Below are 17698 nucleotides of genomic sequence, written 5' to 3'. Positions count from 1 at the left end.
ATAAAACTGCAGCGGATTAAATGCAACTTAAAATATGCTGATTTACATGAAGACACTTTTTGGTCAATTCTTTGTTTTGTGGAAGTATGTATCATAGTAAGTGGCATATGAAGGTGTTTTCTAGGAGTAAAAATACTAAAAAGAAAGACACTTGATAGAGATAAAAGGGGCATAAATACACTTTATATTGCTCCTTAACCGGAGAAATGCAGTTAAAATTTTTACAAAACCTTGTCAGGCATAATTTATCATCACAATATATTATTGGAATAATTACTAAAAAATGACCCTGTCCAATGAAGCATTAGTATCATAATTATTCACATCCACAGCACACACCATTCTGGAACATTTTATAAAGCCTTGCTGTTGAAATATCAACACTCTTATAAATCCACTTAAAGGGAAAAAAAGGGGGATCACTCACAAACATGTGAAGTGGATATGAGAGTGACACTGCTGATTGCATCTCTGAGTGATTGGCAGAAGGTGAAGCCATCTTGAGAACATTTTCAATGCATGGCAAACAATGCATATTTATCAGAAAACTTATCCAATTCTCAGTTGGATGAAGTCCAAAAGGCAGTTGTCCTGTTAGTCCCGGTGAGTCTTTAGTGTCTCTTCTATTTTACTTTCCCTGCAAAAAATAAAAACATAATGTCATTAAGGAAAAAAATAACATCACATAACTTATCTAAGACCTCAGTTTATGAAAACAGACCTATAAAAAGCTTACTTTATCATTAATGGAAATTCAAATAATCCTCTCCATTTTCTTATTACAGTACGTTCATTTACCGTTGATACAACACAGTGTACACTAATCTAGCCTCTGTCACATAACATAGAGAACATAATCTGACACCTACCATCCACTCAGGTGAGGAGCTGCTTCAGGTGTGCCTCCGTTTTGTCCAGTCCCTGGATATTAACACACATAAATTAAGCTAACATGGCTAGTTCGTGTTAAGCAAACAATCCAGTAATAAAAGACGGGGAAAACTCACCTTGTCGATAATACATATCGTTAACTGTATTCCCGTAGACCTTCCATGCAAAGTGAATTGCGATAAGGCTAAAAATTAACCAGCTGAGTAAAATTTTGAATATAGAGACTCTCATGTCGTTAGCGACCCAGTCGTCAACAAACTCGTTGAGAAAGGCTAAGCAGCTGTCAGCGATGCGGGACAAACACTCAAAATCCCACGACTCGTCCATGATGTCCTGTTAGTCAGTAAGACTAAATGAACGGGCTGAGCTGTGTGTGTCCGCTAAGAAAATATAAAAATCATCACGTTAGCCTGGTAGCATGACATGTTCGCCATCTACGATGTTTGTGTATGGTGGTGAGGATGGAGGACGCGGAAGTGACGCAGTTACGCAGCCTACGTACCTTCCAACACAACCTCCAAATGTTTCAAAGATTCAAACACTGTTTTAGCTTGGCCAGAAGATAGTCTGCCACATTTTTACACAGATATAGCAACTTGCACGGACTGCTACAACCAGTACACAATTATTATGCAGCAGCTTCCCGGCTGTAAAAATGTAAAATGTAAAAAATGGAAAATGATTTTTCATTTTATCGGACGTGTATCGAACGACCATACCCACAAAAATTAAATTAGCTAGCTTTATCTATGATAAAATGTTATTTATTCATAAATGCTGCTACTTCTTAGAAGCGACTGTCTGTTTGATAGTTTTATTGATGAATTGTTTTCCACATTGATCATCAAAACACACCACATAGCCGGTCTATCTAAAACCTGCTGCGAAGAAGGGGCGGGACTCGTCGCTGCCACGCAGCCTGATTGGTGGATTAAACTTGTCATCAGAGATTCCGGATGTCTGCTGTGGCAAGAGGAAAATTTGTTTTCAGCTTCTCATTCTCAATCTTGTCAGCTTGTTTGCAACCCGGCTGCCTATGAAAGTTAATGTAGCTAATTAGATATTAAATCTAACGCTTCGAAGGTACCTAATCGTAAGTTTTGATCTTTATTTTCATTTGTCCTATTTTAGACGTCTACGGTTGCTTGCATTAGCACTGTTAAGCCAAGGCCATGAAATTGATCTGTATGTGTCGCTTGCTAGCGGCTTGCTAACTACAGTCAACATTGACTGAGTTGCAACGGAATTCACCATCAGACATTTATCATGATAGAAAGGCAAGCTTTCATGACGGCTCGCAAGTTAGCATAGACGCTAACAGTAGCCGTTTGAGTCAAATAAGCTGTCACAACAACTATTTGCTACTTTACTGTCTCTGTCCAACCAGACTAGCTTTTATCTTTAGTGTAACACTGCACAGGCGTGCGTAAGCTGTACCCAGGCTTAAATTCCACAGTCTTTTTCGTGTCTTGCAGTTGTAACTCCTCTGTAATCATGTGATCTGACCCAAGTATGAGTGGTGCTATTCATAAGAGAGTTGACATGCATGTCTCATAGTGGAGCTAAAATGATTAGTTGTAAAGCTGTGTTTTTGTTGTTTTTCTTTGGAGAGACTGGGATGGTATCATGGAGAGAGACAATCACCAAGAAGGAGAGGCACAGGGAGTGAAGATCTGTGATCCCCCGTCTGAAAGCAATCCAGCTGGTAAAAATATTATATTACCATTCATTCAAGTTATCTTCATATTTTAAAAAAAAATTGTTACATAAAGGGTTTTTTGTTTTCATTTCAGCCGACACCTTGGCAACCTCCCTCTCTCTCTTGGGAAACCACATGTTTCCTGATTCAGTGGAGAGAAATGAACGTCTTGGTGTTAACAGAGAGGTGCCTGCAGATTCGCTCCTGTCAGATGTTACAGCAGAGGAGTCCAGTTTGGATGCAGAGACCCCTTCTAACCAGATAATGAAGCCGGAGACGGAGTGTCAGGACAATGTGTCCACCCAGCCAGCTGCTGACAGAGGGACTGAGGATTCTGCCATCGACAATGACCAGAGCAACTCTGAGGAGTTTGTTGTTACAATGCTGGCCAAGGCCAAGCTGGAAGAACAAGGATTGGGAGTGAAAGGGAGATCATCTCCACTCTTGGAGGCAGGCAACCAGGAATCTCCTGCATTCATGTCTCATCGCGATGAGGATGTTACAGCTGACAGCTGGCGGGCGCACAGGAAGCATGTTTTTGTGCTAAGCGAAGCCGGCAAACCAATTTATTCCCGATATGGCAGTGAAGAGGCTCTTTCATCTACAATGGGAGTCATGATGGCATTGGTGTCTTTTGTCCAAAGTGGAGATAACATCATCCGCTCAGTGTATTCAGGTAAAGGGGGTTGGAGGATGGAATGACGCAAATCTGATGACTTTATTTTAGATATATCTTTTGCAACATTGTCACTGTCCACCTGCTGCACAGATGATCTGGCATTTTAATAAGCATTGACATTTTGGGACAGGCTGCCAGTATCTGTGACAGCTGTCGCTCTGGCTTACTGTAGAGGGATGTAGGGAGTAGGGTGGACTGTTTTGAATTAATTTTGTTTTTTGTTTGGATGTTATTTAAATGCCTGATGTACCACAGAGTTTAAACCATCCTTCCTGTATTTAACGTTTCCTTATGTTTGTTAATTGTCCCCTTTCCATCAGAGGAGCATACCGTGGTGTTCCTACAGAAGGGGCCCCTCGTGCTGGTGTGTGTCTCCAGCAGTCGTCAGTCTGAGCAGCAGCTCCGTGCAGAGCTCCTTTACGTGTACTATCAGATCATCAGCATGCTCACCCAAGCCAGCATATCCCGCATCTTTGAGCACAAAAAAAATTACGACCTGAGGAGACTCCTGGCAGGTTCAGAGAAGATCCTGGACGGCCTTCTCAACATGGTGGACTCTGACCCCAGCTTCCTGCTTGCAGCAGTGCACTGCTTACCTCTAGCTTCCTCTCTCAGGGACTCTCTCAGCCAGATCCTGCAGAAAGCTATCACTCCCAATCTGGTGTTCTCCATTCTCATCGCCAAGAACCAGCTGCTAACCATTGTGCAGGAGAAGACCGTCATTGAGGACACAAGGCTGGAGCCGACTGACATTCACCTCCTGCTCAACCTTATTGGAGCCTCCTCTGCCTTTCAGGCAGGGGAGATCTGGACTCCCATCTGCCTCCCCCTCTTCAATCCTGACTGTTACTTCTATGCGTACATTTCTTACCTGGACCCTCCAGAATGCACTGTTTGTTTGCTGCTGCTCTCAACAGACAAGGAGGCTTTCTACGCTGTAGCTGACTGCAAGAGGAAGATAGAGGAGGCCATGGTGGCTCAGAACTCCCTGAGCCTCATTGCCAAAGCACAGTCATATAGCGTGAGCCAGGTGGGAGTTTCAGACCTCAGACACTTCATGTACAAGCCCTTTGATGTGCCAGACAACTACCGCCAGCTCACTCAATTCACCAGGTGAGTGAAACCCGTCTTTTTAATTTTCTAAAAACCATCTTCCAAATTTTGTGTACACGAGAACACAAACGTCCACTTACACAGAACTAAACTAAAAGCAAAAGGTGAGGCCTTGAAAACGAAACAAAACTTACAGCAATCAGTGTCAACAACAGAAAAAAGACTATTAAAATAGTTTTAAAAGACATGTTTGAGTAACTTTGTCCTATCAGTACTAAGTATTAAAAACTCTGCATTGTTGTCCTTGTGTCTTTGATACATCACAGTGTTGTTGAGCTTCTTCTTTCCTTTGTGTAATCTGTGTGTAGCCCAGAGATGGAGGCACCTTACAGCAGTGAAGAGGAGAAAATGAGACTGCTGGATCTTTATCGTTATATGCACAGTCGCATCCACAGCACCTCACGACCCCTCAAGCTCATCTACCATGTTGCTGAGAGGGAAACCCTCCTAGCTTGGGTACGTAGCTCTATTTATGTTTACAATGTAATAGGGCCATTGATAAACATGGAGCAGGAGTCAGTGTTCACCTCTTCTCCAGGAAGTGGTTTGACAGCAACAATGATGTCATCACTGTCAATATGGCAGGAGCCTTCTTTATGTTGAAGAAGAGGTGGTAGTTTGTCTATATTTCATCTTCTTTTAACTTAAGCCACAGTGGTCCTTTAAAGGTTTTTTGCACACATGCTGTTACCCCCAGCTTTGAGTTAGTATGCCACACTAACATCTGTAGCTTTATATTTAATGAGGACATATGAGCCGGGTACTGACCATGTCCTCTTTTCTTCATTTCAGGTCACAAGTAAATTCGAGCTCTACACCTGCTTCAGCCCTCTGGTGACAAAGGCATGTGCCATCACTGCTATCACTAAGCTCCTAAGATGGATTAAAAAGGAGGAGGACCGTCTCTTCATCAGATACCCTCCAAAGTATTCAACTACTCCAAATCCCAGCAAGAGCTCCCGAGGTGGCAAATCTGACCAGCAGGACTCCACAGATAACGGCTTCTTATCTCTTCTATAGGACTCTGTGGCTCTGCCTCATTAGTTTGTACACTGGTTCCAAGATATTTTTTGAACCCTCTTTGACACTTGTTGGACTCAACTGACATTAACTACTGGAATCAAACACTACATTTTACACTATTTAAGGACTGGTCTCTTTTGAAACTAGTATTATTATTATTCCTTTACCTTAACAAGAAAGCATGTCATTGCATCACTGCTTTCAAACAGAAACAGTCAGGGCAGAACAGCATTAGTCCATTTTAAATTGAACTGTAGAACATGATATTTAAAAGTTTTTATATTGTTTTATTACAGTGACAAGAAAGAAACCTTCCTCGTGGACATTGAATGTATCACATCGGTGACAGTTCATTCATATGCTATAACTAGGCATTTACTGTGAGTAGAATTTAAAACTACCTTTCTCAGACCAGGTCACGTGCACATCAGTTTCCATCGCACAAAGAATTCCCATTGTTACCAATCGGGATAGGCAAGAAATGAAAATATGTTGTTTTTGGGGATCAGTATAAACCGGAATAACGAGGGATGGGCCGCCATTTTTCCTGTGAAAGAATTTTAAAAAAAAAACATGCCGTCAGTGTTTCTACTTAAATTCAAACAAGGTTTCAGATGATATTTATGTCACATTTTGCGCAGAAACCAGAAAGTAAGAAATCCTGGCCTGATGACTCTACATGTTTACATGTCAGTCACAGTGTTTTCATTGATGTCTGTCTCTTATTTTTTAAGCTAATACTGCAAATACTTCTATTATCAGCCCTGATAGCGTGAGTTCAGGTGATTTATCTTTTTGGATGATAGTTTTGTAAAGATGCTCTATAAACTGTAGCCTCATCCTTGTGTCCTCTGAGGAGTTTGTCAATTCAAGTCTTAAAGAGTATGTCTGTATAATTATGAAATAAATCCCAGGTTGCACAAAGCTAAGTTTGTCATAATTCAGATGAATCTAAGATGGTTTATTTTAAGGGGTTTTATAAAGAAATGTACTTATTAATTCCCTTCTTACAGTTACTTTCAGCAAATGTTATCAAGTATTATAGGTACGGTAAATAAGCCATTACCAACATCTAATGGAGACTAGATCTGATATAAAGGCCTGCCAAACTCAGCCTCCTCCCTAAACTAAAACAAAGTAGCCTCACTGAACCAAACCAATGTTTGTGTTCTTTAGAAAGTTCTGGTATTTGCCCATGTTGTTACACGGCTATTCTGTTTACCTCTAACTTTCTATTACTTACAGCATCTTTATTTAATGTAATAACCACAAGCGCTTGATTGAAAATCTTTTGGGTAAAACTCAGCCTACTTATCACAATAAGGCTTTATCACCTACGGAGATCCAGACAGACATGGTCACAACAATAGCTCCTTCGTACAGCATGTTGAAGAAGAGGAGAGCTAAATTTAAATCTAACAGAGAGAGCCTGGAAAATGACCCCTGCTGTGTGTCCCACACACACACACCAGCTCAAACTATTTGTCATATCAGGAGTGCTTCAGATTAAGCTACACATCCTTATCTTTACTTGCAAACTTTAAAAAAGACACTAAATGAACAGAAATGGAAAGTTGTTTGAAACAGCATTTATTCCTGTGTGAAAATATTGTTTCAGGACGATTATAGATCTTGCATAACAATTTAAATGACAAGATCAAAAATCTCCTGCACCACCAAGAGGGAAAAAAAACTGCAGGTGGATGCCACTGCCACCTACAGAGTTCAGGTCTTGTGCCACCTCACTTCTAGATAATATGTTCCAACATATTGGTGAATACCATCACTATTACAAAGAGCTACGTAGCGTCATACATAAATCTTTTCAATATTTTACTTTTTTTTTTTTAAATAACACTCTCGACCGCCACAAATTATAAATTAAAATCTACATTTTTTGCATTCCTTAAATTACTTCATGTAAGCCAATATAAACATACATTTACATATATACAAAACTATACACATGCACTTTTACTACACTGGGGTTGTTTACATACAGTATATGTATAAGCTGTACACACACAAGGTTTTGCCACACATATGGCTCCAACAGTCACCATTCCTACAAATTAGTTATTTAAACAGATCATTTGTGCTTTTCAAGCCTTTTCACAAGTTCTTGAGTAAGTAACTGCAGAAGACTCTGTCATAACGACCCACTTCACATCAAACTAACCAGGTAGCTGCACCAGGTACTTCCGAACATTCTAGTTTTATTATACAGTTTCACAATATGGAAAAATAAGTACACCCCCAACGTCTCTCCACAAACACGTCACGTCTGGACTGGAAGGTCAAAAATATTTGCAATGGCAGCCTTTTGAGCAGAATTTAATATCCTCTGAGTTATTTTCATTAATGCTCCAGTTTTAAAGTGAATTTCAGTGTCTGCAGTGACAAGTATTACATAATACTCGGCATCACAGACAGAAAAATGATAGCAAATAACAGGCTGGATTTTGTGCAAATGGACACAGGGTAAGACTGACAATGTATCAGGGCAATATGTATAATAAAAAAATAAAGTGGGATTGGAAGTAGGTAATATTCTGGGAACCTCAGAATTTGTGAGATTAAAATCATAAAATTACCAGAAGAATGAAAAAGAAAACCGTTATTGTATCTCACAGTATAAATATTTTTTTTCTAGCAAAACTCCCCCACTCCCTGTGGCTTCATATTTATTATATATATGGCCCTAACACACCATCCCAGGGCTTTGAAGGAAATGGCCACATATATAACTTATAACATAACATATTAGATTTCTTAGGAACCTTTCAAGGCAATTGTCCGAAGGTCTGTAGAGACCAGATATGACGTGAATATTTAGTGAGACCTTCCCACTTTAACATACACAGTGACATTTCAATGGCAAATACAATCTAAATATGTTCTCAATCAAGACAGTCCCTTTTTTACAATTAAATAATTACACCTTTCTCTTGACTCATTTTGGCCTAAAATAAAATCTCTATCGGAACACATAGCAACAGTGGTTGTGTAAAACCTCTTTTAAAAATCTACATGAATGAACAAATTAATAAATTTTGCATTTTTAAAAAAAATCAGAGCAGAAAACCTTAAAATACCACTAGCTGTTGGAAAAGTAATCCTTCATGTCACCACATTTTTAAGAGCATTGAAAAAGCTGCTTTACATTTAACCAGACAGCTGTTTAAGATGAAAACCTTCAAATAAAGTTGGAGGGAGTGAAGTTAAGATTTCCTCTCACGTGGTTTAAATGCACCATGGCCCGGTCATATGCAGTGTGTACAGACTTACGAACGCTGGGCTTCTTGCCCTCCATTAATCGCAGTTTGTCAACAGTGTCGTCCATCCCTAGCGGCAACAGTTTGTTACGAGGGAGCCACTGCCTGAAAACCACAAGATACAATATTAAGTGATCAATATATATATATATAAAATATTTAAATTCATCACGGGGCTCTCCACTGCATATCTTAATCTTACCAAGTTCTTTTGGTGTCAAAGAAGAGAACTAAAAAGAGCTTTTCTCCTTCTGTTTCTCTGGACTCTCCCAATTTGAGCACCTCCACAGGAGGCACTGGGATGGGGATGCCGTTATGGAGAAGGCCTTCCTGGGGCATGTCTGGGTCAACAATCTGAGACAATACACATATACATATGAATTGTTTTACATTTACTACAACAATAAACGCCATGAACTGAGGTTACACATTAACACTTTCTTACCATTGCTGGGTATGATGGATATCCTCTGCATTTCGCCCACACTAGGTCAAGAGGTGAAAGCTCAGTCTCATGATCTAAAGACAGAAGTGTAGACTTTCCTGTGAACAGGATATTCCAATATACTCAATTAGTTTCTATTCAATACATCTGTTGAGCCCAAGCTGAGATTTTGGTAGAACGATGCTGCATGTGTATTTGTATGCAGATTCTCTCTGTATGCTTAAATTTAAACAAACAAATGCAAATAAAAAAATAAATAAATAGTGTTATTGTGCTGTACACACCGGACCCGGAGAGGTCTCCATTCTCTCTGTTAGGGACTTTAGCCAAAGCAGGTTTACCCCGACTACGTTTGGGAGGGGAGACACTACTGCTGAGAGAAAGGAGCAACAGAGTACGGTCATTTTTTCAGTTACAATACAATTTATGAACAGATGAAAAGCTAAAAATGTTCTTTGCAATATTACAAATATTTACCATCTCTGTTTATCAGAAAAAAAACTTTCACTCTTCAGCTCTTTTTCATATTAACTCTTAAGATACATGTTTGCAGGATCTGATTTTTTCCACTTCCTGTTTACCATTGCATGAAATGCATTCTCTCCTAATTTGCATAAAGGTCTCGGTAGTTTATTTAAAACACCATGGACAGACGAACAGGTGGAGTACATACATGTTCATCTATACATGGTGTTTTTGCATTTATTACTCAAGCAGTAATTCAGTATCCCAAGTGCATCATCACTGACAGCCTCTAGAAACCTCAGCAGAAAACGTATGAACTCAATTAACTTTTTTTTTTACTATTTAATATAAAAGAAACATTCCAAACAAGATCTTTAGTCATTCAGGTTATTTTCATTCAAAGGGTTGAAGCAAGGCAAGTTGTCTTGAAGATGTTTCACCCTCTGTGTGAAACTCCTGAGTTTTGCTTTATCCCTGTGAAAGCTGCCATGTTAATCTTAAAAATCCAAGCACACACCTTCCACCAGTAAAAAAGTATATTCAATCAGATGCAGCCAGAAAGAGTAATATACACCCGTTCCAGCATCCATCAAGCATCAATTTCTTGTACAATTCCTTGCCTCCAAACTTTTGTTTAATTAAGAGAGAACGTTATAAAAAGATCTTTTTCTTGCTTGACATCCTCTTGCAGCCTACCTTAGGTTTGGGTCATCATCATCTTGATCTGTAGAGAAGTGCTTTCCGTTTGTCAGGCCTAGCAAAAACCACAATTGACAAGGTGACATCATGATTTTTTTTTTCTTATTTATAAAGTGCTTTGTTCCGTTCCTACCTGTTTCTCTGGGTGGTGAAGGTAGTTTTTCTGCTTCACTTTCCAAGTTGGGGCCCCTAGACCTTAGGTGGTGTGATGAAGGAGAGGCAGGTGCAGGAGAGGTGTTTGGCGTAAGAGGTAAGGTGGTGATGTTGTTTATGCCAGGTGAATTAGGGTTACTGTCCAATCCATTGGTTTTACCCTCAGAGGTTTTCCCATTCTGTTGCGATGGTGACTTATTTTTTGCCATTCGTGCCCCATTTTTGGCTTTTTTAAACAAAACAGAAGTGCGGCGACCAACTCCAACCAACGGAAGGGTGGGTGGTGTGCCCAGCGGTGTAACCTCGTGAACAGCCTCCGGTTGTGAAGACGGCGTTTCCGCAACTTCGGCTTCATCTTCAACCTGGGTTTTGCTTCCACTGCGAGATGACCTCTGACGCTTGTATGAGCGTCCCGGTGATCTTTGTCCTCCTGTTACAATGCCCAGGACAGGGGGCTCCAGAGGAGCATCTCCTGGCAGTGGTGATGATACTGGACAGGTGAGCTCTAACACAGGTGGGGAGTCATCTAAATCAAGCAGAGCACAATTGTAAATACATATAAAAACAATTGGAGGCAACTTATCATTTACTATATTCAACTTTCCAATGTAAGTTTTGTTCTGTTTCTAAATTAAATATCTCCTCTAAATTGTATTAGGTATGTTGTAAGATTTATATAGATAAAGACTTACCTGCTCCAGAGACTGCTGTCCGAGGTCCATTATCCACATTTCTCTTCCCCTTTTTCTTTTCCTTGTCCTTCTCCTCTTCTTCCTCTTCCTCCCCGCCTTCATTTTCTTCATCCTCTTTGTCATTACCATTCAAAGACTGAGTATTTTGCTGTTGCTGGTTCATCTTCTGCCTCAGAGTGTTGATCTCCCTGCGCAGCAGCCTTATGCGTTTGGTGCGCCCACCGCTGGTACGCATGGATGTGACCACGTCCAGTTTGTCCAGTAAGGCCTTCAGCTGTTCTTCTGTGGATAAGTGCAGTCTGTTGTCAGGGTCCAGAAGAGAGTCAACTACACAGATCATGACAAAAATAAAGAGGAGCTGATTAGACATGTAGGTGATGGTCATAAAAACAACGTTTGTTCTTACACTATACTTACCGTCATCCCACGTACAGTGGTAGAAGCCATGTTTGTTTGGAGCCTCTGGCAGGTGCATGCCTGTGTTGGGGTCCAGGCCGATGCTTTGAGACTGTCTTTTGGCATGACGAAGAATGGCTCCCCCTACCTCCCGCAGTTGTAAGGCCGTTTTATGGAACATTGTGTCCTTGGAGTTGTACTTGAGGCAGTTGGAGATCATGAGGTCAAAATCCTTCTCTAAATCCGTAATGGAGCAATAGGCATGTCCCTCCAGTTTGGTTCGCATAGTGGAGAAGTCCATAGGTTGGGAAATAAACTCCAGGTAATCTGGGACCTCAGTAAAGCATAAAAATAACAATGTAAGCTCAGTCATTGTAAAGTCAAGGCAACCATGCTGCTGAATAAACTGTGAATTCTAACTGTACCAACCTCTGATAGATTGACGGGCTGAGAAAATATTTTGGCAATGTCCTTCTCTTGCAGTTGGTCCAAGGTGGATCGCAGCAGCAGCAGCGCAGGGGTCAACTTCAATTCAAGGGCAGCCTGCTGAATTTTCATCTGAGGCCAATGATGTAAACACAGGGGAGAGCAGAGAATAGAAGGTCACTGCATCGTTTGAATAAATGGCAAATGCTGCAGAGTGAAGAATGATGCTGCCTCAACAGATTTCATTATTCATTCCACGGCTTATTATTTCCTCAATAAAATTATTACATATTTGATCTATAAAACATCAACATGTAAAAAATACAACATTCTTAAGTAATTATTTCAGCTCTATATCTTATAATACATATGAATATGACCACTGGAATAAATAAAACTACCCCCAGCTCATCTTAGACTTCCTCTTTAACAAACCTGCTCCCTCTTTAGCCTCTCTCTCTTGCGGATGAGCTCCACCAGAAGCCTGGCTCTTTCCAGGTCTTGCCGCAGCTTCTGCCAGTATCGCAGCTCCTCTCTTGCAGCACTCAGCTTCTCATCAGGCTCTCTCTGAACAAGAAAGAAAAAAGATTTCAGATGATTCAGCTCTAAAAATCATAAATAATATTTCCTGCTGCGTTTTTGTGGAAGACATTTTTGGCTAAGATAGGCTTTTTTGTCCAGATTCTGGCCAATTTCATCACATTTCCAGGCTATTATTGGAAGATTACCTCAATTATCCGGCCAGTTTTCCAGCAGGACAAAAAGAGATTATCAAGTCTTCGCCAAAACATTTGCAGTTTCAAAGAAAAAGTTGAAAATACAATTTGTATGAAAATACATAGCACCAAATTGAGTGATTTCATCAGCACACAATGAATGCTTTATTCACTAGCCTATGTACAGTATTTTCTGGACTATAGGTCGCACCAGAGTATACATCGCACCAGCCAAAAAATACGAAAAAACCATAGATAAGTTGCACCGGACTATTAGTCGCACCAGCGGGCCAGCGTAAATCACTACGTTTCTAGAGTAACATATATGTATATGTATATATATATATATATATATATATATATATATATATATATATATAAATACATGATGTATAAACATCCTGTAAATGAGTAAAAGGCAGACTACTGTGCGCTTACTGTCTGGAATTAGCGGCCTGTCGGCCTATCGGCTCAGCTGCAAGCACACACACCATTAACGTGCACGTCACCTATGCTTCGAATGCAAAGTGTGGACAAGCTGGAGGTGGAAGAGAACCGTCAGAAGAGGGACAGTACAGCTACCATTATATTTGTAATGAGACGTCAGGACACAAGGCTAACTAATTGTATATTTTTTCCATATACAAGTCGCACCTGAGTATAAGTCGTATGCCCAGCCAAAGGATGAAAAAAATTGCAACTTATAGTCTGGAAAATACCGTATATCCTATATTTCTGTAAATTTAAAATGACAATAAATACATTTTCAACATTCAGGTTTTAGCTTTGTACATGCTCTGCTTGCAAGAAATTTAGAGCGACAACTGTGAAGGGTTGTGTTGAAGCTCCTCATCTGTGTCAGTCAGCATTGCAAAGTGTGATGTCTGGGCTTATGTCTGACTTAGCATGTCAGGACACAAGGGAGGTGTGAAGTGGTTTGGTTACAGTAAATTGGCTGACTCCTTTTGGAACGGACTGGTTTCTTGGAAGGTTTTGTGTTTCGTGTTCACATTCTCTGATTACAATTTAATGTAGATGTGCTGGTTGCAATAATTTCTAACATATGTATATTATTAATTGAAGTTAAAATCAGACATTCTAGATATCTGAGCTGTGGCCTCAGTCATGTGTCAGACATGGCAAAACCACAGATGCTTGCACTTACATTTTGAGAACGCAACAGATTAAAAAAATGCTGACTGTTAGGTTTCGGTCACAGACACACAAAAAAATGACATCTTTTCTAACCTGCTCTGCAGTCTTTTGTGCCTGTAGATGCGAATGGAGTCGACGTATTAAAGGCATCCCATTTCGTGACTGTCGTTTCAGTAACCAGTAGTTATGAAGCCTTTGCATGAACTGATTCTTTCTCTGGACCTCAACTCCTGTGCAGATCTTGTTCAACCTGTCAAGAGACAACCAAAGAATGCTGCATTAATAATATTATAACAACACTCTTGTATATTTCATAAGAATGGAAATATATTGATGACACCCTAGGATAAAGGAACAGAGAATAAAATATCAAATTTCAACCAATGTTTTACCTGTGAGAGGGGATCTGTGGAACAAGCAGCACAGGAACATTGGAGCGACGTGTCGACCCGCCACCTCCTTTTGTATTCTTCTTTTTCTGGGTTTTAGTAGCCTTCTTGTTTTGTGGTGAAGGGGGGCTCTGCGTATACGATCTCTGACCTCGATTACCCCTGCCCCCCACCAGCCTCCCTTCCACCGACTCATCTCCAGACCCATCCCGCCGTGACCCAACAGGTGAGTGATGCTCACAGAAAGCAGTCTTCTTCACAGAGAAGGTGGTGCCATTGACGCCAGTCTCCCGGACTGGGTCTATCTTCATAAATAAGCCTGCCTTCTGGGCACAGGTGACGTGAAAAGCTCTGTAACAGTTGGCTTTGTGGCACTGAATGGATGCTCCCCTGCCTTTCTGTTTACAAAGGTAGCAGGTGAGCTTCCAGCGAGCAGGAGGGATGTTCTTGACACCCTCAATGGGCTCCAAGAATACAGTGTTGGCAAAGCACACCTCTGGGATCCATATGGCGCAGACAACATGGGCCCATCGTCCATCACTTGTCTGTTTGAAGGCACCTCCTCGGTTCGGACAAAGTACACAGTCTACAGGGTGGGAGGGGGACTGCAGGCAGCAGCGGCACAGCCACTGGCCCTCAGGTACATATGGGACACCATAACACTCCTGGTGGACAGCCAGATTGCAGATGTCACAAAACAGGATGACATTACTATTCAGACATTCATCATCCAGGCAAACACAGCAGAAAGCATCCTCATCCACAGCACTCTGGGACAGAGCCTGACTGCGGGACTCTAGGATAGACTCCCTCTCCAGACGGTCGATCAGCAGCTCAAACGTGTCTGCAGATACAGAGGCATGGCCATCTGAGACTCTTTTTTGATTCACCATCTCCAGCCAGGCCAGGTCCTCCTCGTCCATGTCGTACTCAGCAACACTGTCCTGCTCATCCATGGATTTTTCTATGAAACGGTAGTAGGCTGCTGGGAGAGGAGGTGCCTCTGAAGGAGAAAATGAACTCAGTACTCTGAAGGTGGGCTCAGGCAGAGGGCTTTGGTGGGATGGATGCTGGAGGGAATGAGCAGATCCTGTCTGCTGCTGGGACCCTGACCGCTGGTGAGATGTATTTTTACTACTCTTCCTATTTTTACTGTTTGAGACTTTCCTCCATGATCTGGTTTTACTCTGTGTCTGCTCACTGTTTTCCTTGTTACTATTGCACTCAGCAATGTCCTGGGCCATCATCTCGTCCTCTGTAATAACTGGCAGATGATCTGTGATATTAATCCGATGGAGCCTTCCATCTAGATCCACTTCCACTATTTTCTGGGCCTGGGCGTATGTCAAAGTTTCCCTGGATGGAGACAGTTGCAGTCTGTATGGCGAGGGGGGCCTCAACTGGCCAGATGATCCCCTGCCCCTTCCTCTCCCTCTGCCTCGACCCCTACCCATGTTGACTCCTCTAACAGCTGTCTTGCATTCCCACCTCCTCAACTTCCGCATTGGACTTTACAGCAGCTCCCTAACAGAGAGAAAAGGAAGACAAAAGTTGAATGTAATAACTCAAGTTTTTCAACACAATTTTCTTACTGCAAGACTGTTCTCACTTTGGAAACTAAATGGAAGTAAATAGAATATAGGTACAGGCCTAGGCAGAAATAATACAGATGTAGTTACATGCATGTGCAGGTCAGTTGTAGTGGTAAAATCCAGTTTGGGTAGTACTGACTTTTTTGACTCGCTTACATTATTTGTTATCTTATCTGCTACCTTAGAACTGTGGCTCAACAAGGATATACGAGTTTATTTTCTTGTGTTTAAAAAAATGACACTGTGGCCTTTGTACCGTGAAAATCAATAAATTGATTCAGAAACGTTACCTTCAAAGATTGTTTTATATTCCTGGACATAATAATTACCACGTAAAAGGGGTCAAATCTGGTGCTGTGCTCTGTAATAACACAGCATGTTACCTCAAACACTCTTGTTGCACAATCACAACTACAGTAACTTGGGCTACCTCTTCATTGGTCCAATCAGGAGTCTGTAACACCGCCCCATCTATGCCGGACCAATCGCATGCCAGCATCGTGTTTTTTTTCCTCCTTGTTGCTGTGTGTAGTTAGGTTGAAGAGCGCTAAATACCAACCAGAGTATCTAACATCTGTCAGCCATTTTAGGCGCACAACAGCAGAGACAACGCTGCTATCGCAAGTTGATTAGAAGCCCAATTATACATGCAAACAGCAATCAGAGAGCAGATGCACTGTATGCACCGTGCCTAAATGCATAAATTAACTGCGTGTATATATTAGGTCACGACATTGCAAATGTGCAACGGTTCGGGTATCGCTTTGTGCTCTAGAACCCTGCAAAAAGACTGTCCATTGGTGATGCGATAACGTTACTCGGTCGGACAGGACACACGGTTGTCGTGTGACCAAAACGGCACAATTTTCAGACAGTACGGAAAACCCCGAAAATACGAGAGTGGTTTACCTTCTACGGTCGTCCTCTTCAGTGCGAGTGCCAAACAGTATAACTGCACCTAGCTAAATGTCAGCTAGTGACAGACTACAACCAAGGCGGACATGCTAGCCGTTAGCTTAGCTAGCCGGTAAATTCAGGAGCGACAGCGTCATCTTCAGCACTTAACTTCTCCGCCGCGACTTCGGTTGAACACACAAACTCGACCCGATTTCATTGGTGTGGTCTAAAGCTTTCAAACGATGGTGGTTAACAACTTTGAGGCAGCATAATCCTGAAGATATCAAAATAATGTACCTTGGATGAGGCTAAATATTCAGTCAAGATGGCTTGAAAAATACGCCCCTTTAGAAAAAAACCTTCTCAGCCAATCACAGGGCGGCGTTGCACCTCGCACGCAACGCGCACCGGTTTCTGATTCGTCAATGTGATTAACCGAAGTCATCGAATTCTGTGGAGAGTTACAAACACGAAGATGCGATGAGAAAAACAACGAGACATTTATTGCGCGCCTTCTGTCCTGGGCACCAGCTACTTTCAGACCGTATACTATATTTATACACATGTTTTAAAGGTAAACACGCAGTCTGTTATCCTACTGTGTTTAATAACTGCATTATAAAAACAAAAATGACAGTCGCATATTTTTGAAGGTCATCTAAAAAGGCTATTTAAGTCATTTGCCAATGAACAGCAACAAATCATTTTTCACCTGACAAATTATCCTAAATACATTTTTTTCCCAATTTATTCAAACGATCAACCAGTTCACCACAGTGTGATGTCCAGTTTTCATTGAATTGTCTTCTTTAGTTGTCAACCTTTGTACATCTGCTCTTTCCCCTCATCTTTGCCAGGAGATACAACCAACTGCAGCAGGTCAGATTTAGTGTGAACTTATATATGATTTTTGCTACACAGTAGGCCATGCAGCTGGCTGCTGAAACATCATAGACTAGTGAGGTGATTACTGGCTGACTCAGTTCTGTAGGT

General features: G+C 41.2%; 3 protein-coding genes across 8 annotated transcripts; 1 reads left to right on the top strand and 2 right to left on the bottom strand.

The window, feature by feature from the left end:
• Positions 1–161: 161 nt before the first annotated feature.
• tcta (T cell leukemia translocation altered) lies at positions 162–1371 on the bottom strand. Its single transcript, XM_028406394.1, has 3 exons — positions 1008–1371; positions 870–921; positions 162–637 (listed from the first exon to the last, which is right to left on the bottom strand). Exons 1-3 carry the CDS (start codon positions 1216–1218, stop codon positions 595–597), a joined length of 306 nt encoding a protein of 101 aa, XP_028262195.1. The 5' UTR covers positions 1219–1371; the 3' UTR covers positions 162–594.
• A 478-nt stretch (positions 1372–1849) lies between these two features.
• mon1bb (MON1 secretory trafficking family member Bb) lies at positions 1850–6319 on the top strand. Its single transcript, XM_028407217.1, has 6 exons — positions 1850–1984; positions 2504–2596; positions 2685–3266; positions 3590–4382; positions 4691–4838; positions 5175–6319. The coding sequence occupies exons 2-6, from the start codon at positions 2518–2520 to the stop codon at positions 5400–5402; spliced, it is 1830 nt and encodes a 609-aa protein (XP_028263018.1). The 5' UTR covers positions 1850–1984; positions 2504–2517; the 3' UTR covers positions 5403–6319.
• A 923-nt stretch (positions 6320–7242) lies between these two features.
• brpf3a (bromodomain and PHD finger containing, 3a) lies at positions 7243–17049 on the bottom strand. Of its 6 annotated transcripts, none has more exons than XM_028406196.1 (13): positions 17003–17049; positions 14220–15740; positions 13921–14077; positions 12392–12523; positions 11960–12088; positions 11552–11864; positions 11135–11461; positions 10423–10968; positions 10287–10344; positions 9410–9498; positions 9126–9223; positions 8883–9034; positions 7243–8785 (listed from the first exon to the last, which is right to left on the bottom strand). In XM_028406196.1, the coding sequence occupies exons 2-13, from the start codon at positions 15719–15721 to the stop codon at positions 8602–8604; spliced, it is 3687 nt and encodes a 1228-aa protein (XP_028261997.1). In that variant the 5' UTR covers positions 15722–15740; positions 17003–17049; the 3' UTR covers positions 7243–8601. The 6 variants fall into 6 exon arrangements, with proteins under 6 accessions (XP_028261997.1, XP_028261996.1, XP_028261999.1 ...); XM_028406195.1 differs by having other exon boundaries at positions 16718–17038; XM_028406198.1 differs by having other exon boundaries at positions 9126–9199; positions 16718–17038.
• Between the last annotated feature and the right edge of the window lie 649 nt (positions 17050–17698).

Source organism: Parambassis ranga, chromosome 5, assembly GCF_900634625.1.
Source record: "Parambassis ranga chromosome 5, fParRan2.1, whole genome shotgun sequence".
NCBI classification, from domain to species: Eukaryota; Metazoa; Chordata; class Actinopteri; family Ambassidae; genus Parambassis; species Parambassis ranga.
The sequence above is the reverse complement of the archived record's forward strand: the minus strand, read 5'-3'. Positions and strand labels throughout refer to the sequence as shown.

Coding starts and splice junctions, on each gene's coding strand:
- mon1bb (XM_028407217.1), top strand. CDS start 2,518: ATGGAGAGAGACAATCACCAAGAAGGAGAGGCACAGGGAGTGAAGATC. Junction 3,267..3,589: donor CATCCGCTCAGTGTATTCAG/GTAAAGGGGGTT, acceptor CCTTTCCATCAG/AGGAGCATACCGTGGTGTTC. Junction 4,839..5,174: donor GGGAAACCCTCCTAGCTTGG/GTACGTAGCTCT, acceptor TCTTCATTTCAG/GTCACAAGTAAATTCGAGCT.
- tcta (XM_028406394.1), bottom strand. CDS start 1,218: ATGGACGAGTCGTGGGATTTTGAGTGTTTGTCCCGCATCGCTGACAGC. Junction 922..1,007: donor CGATATGTATTATCGACAAG/GTGAGTTTTCCC, acceptor GTTAATATCCAG/GGACTGGACAAAACGGAGGC. Junction 638..869: donor GCTCCTCACCTGAGTGGATG/GTAGGTGTCAGA, acceptor TATTTTTTGCAG/GGAAAGTAAAATAGAAGAGA.
- brpf3a (XM_028406196.1), bottom strand. CDS start 15,721: ATGCGGAAGTTGAGGAGGTGGGAATGCAAGACAGCTGTTAGAGGAGTC. Junction 12,089..12,391: donor AGAGGCTAAAGAGGGAGCAG/GTTTGTTAAAGA, acceptor CATTGGCCTCAG/ATGAAAATTCAGCAGGCTGC. Junction 9,499..10,286: donor GATGATGACCCAAACCTAAG/GTAGGCTGCAAG, acceptor CCTTTCTCTCAG/CAGTAGTGTCTCCCCTCCCA.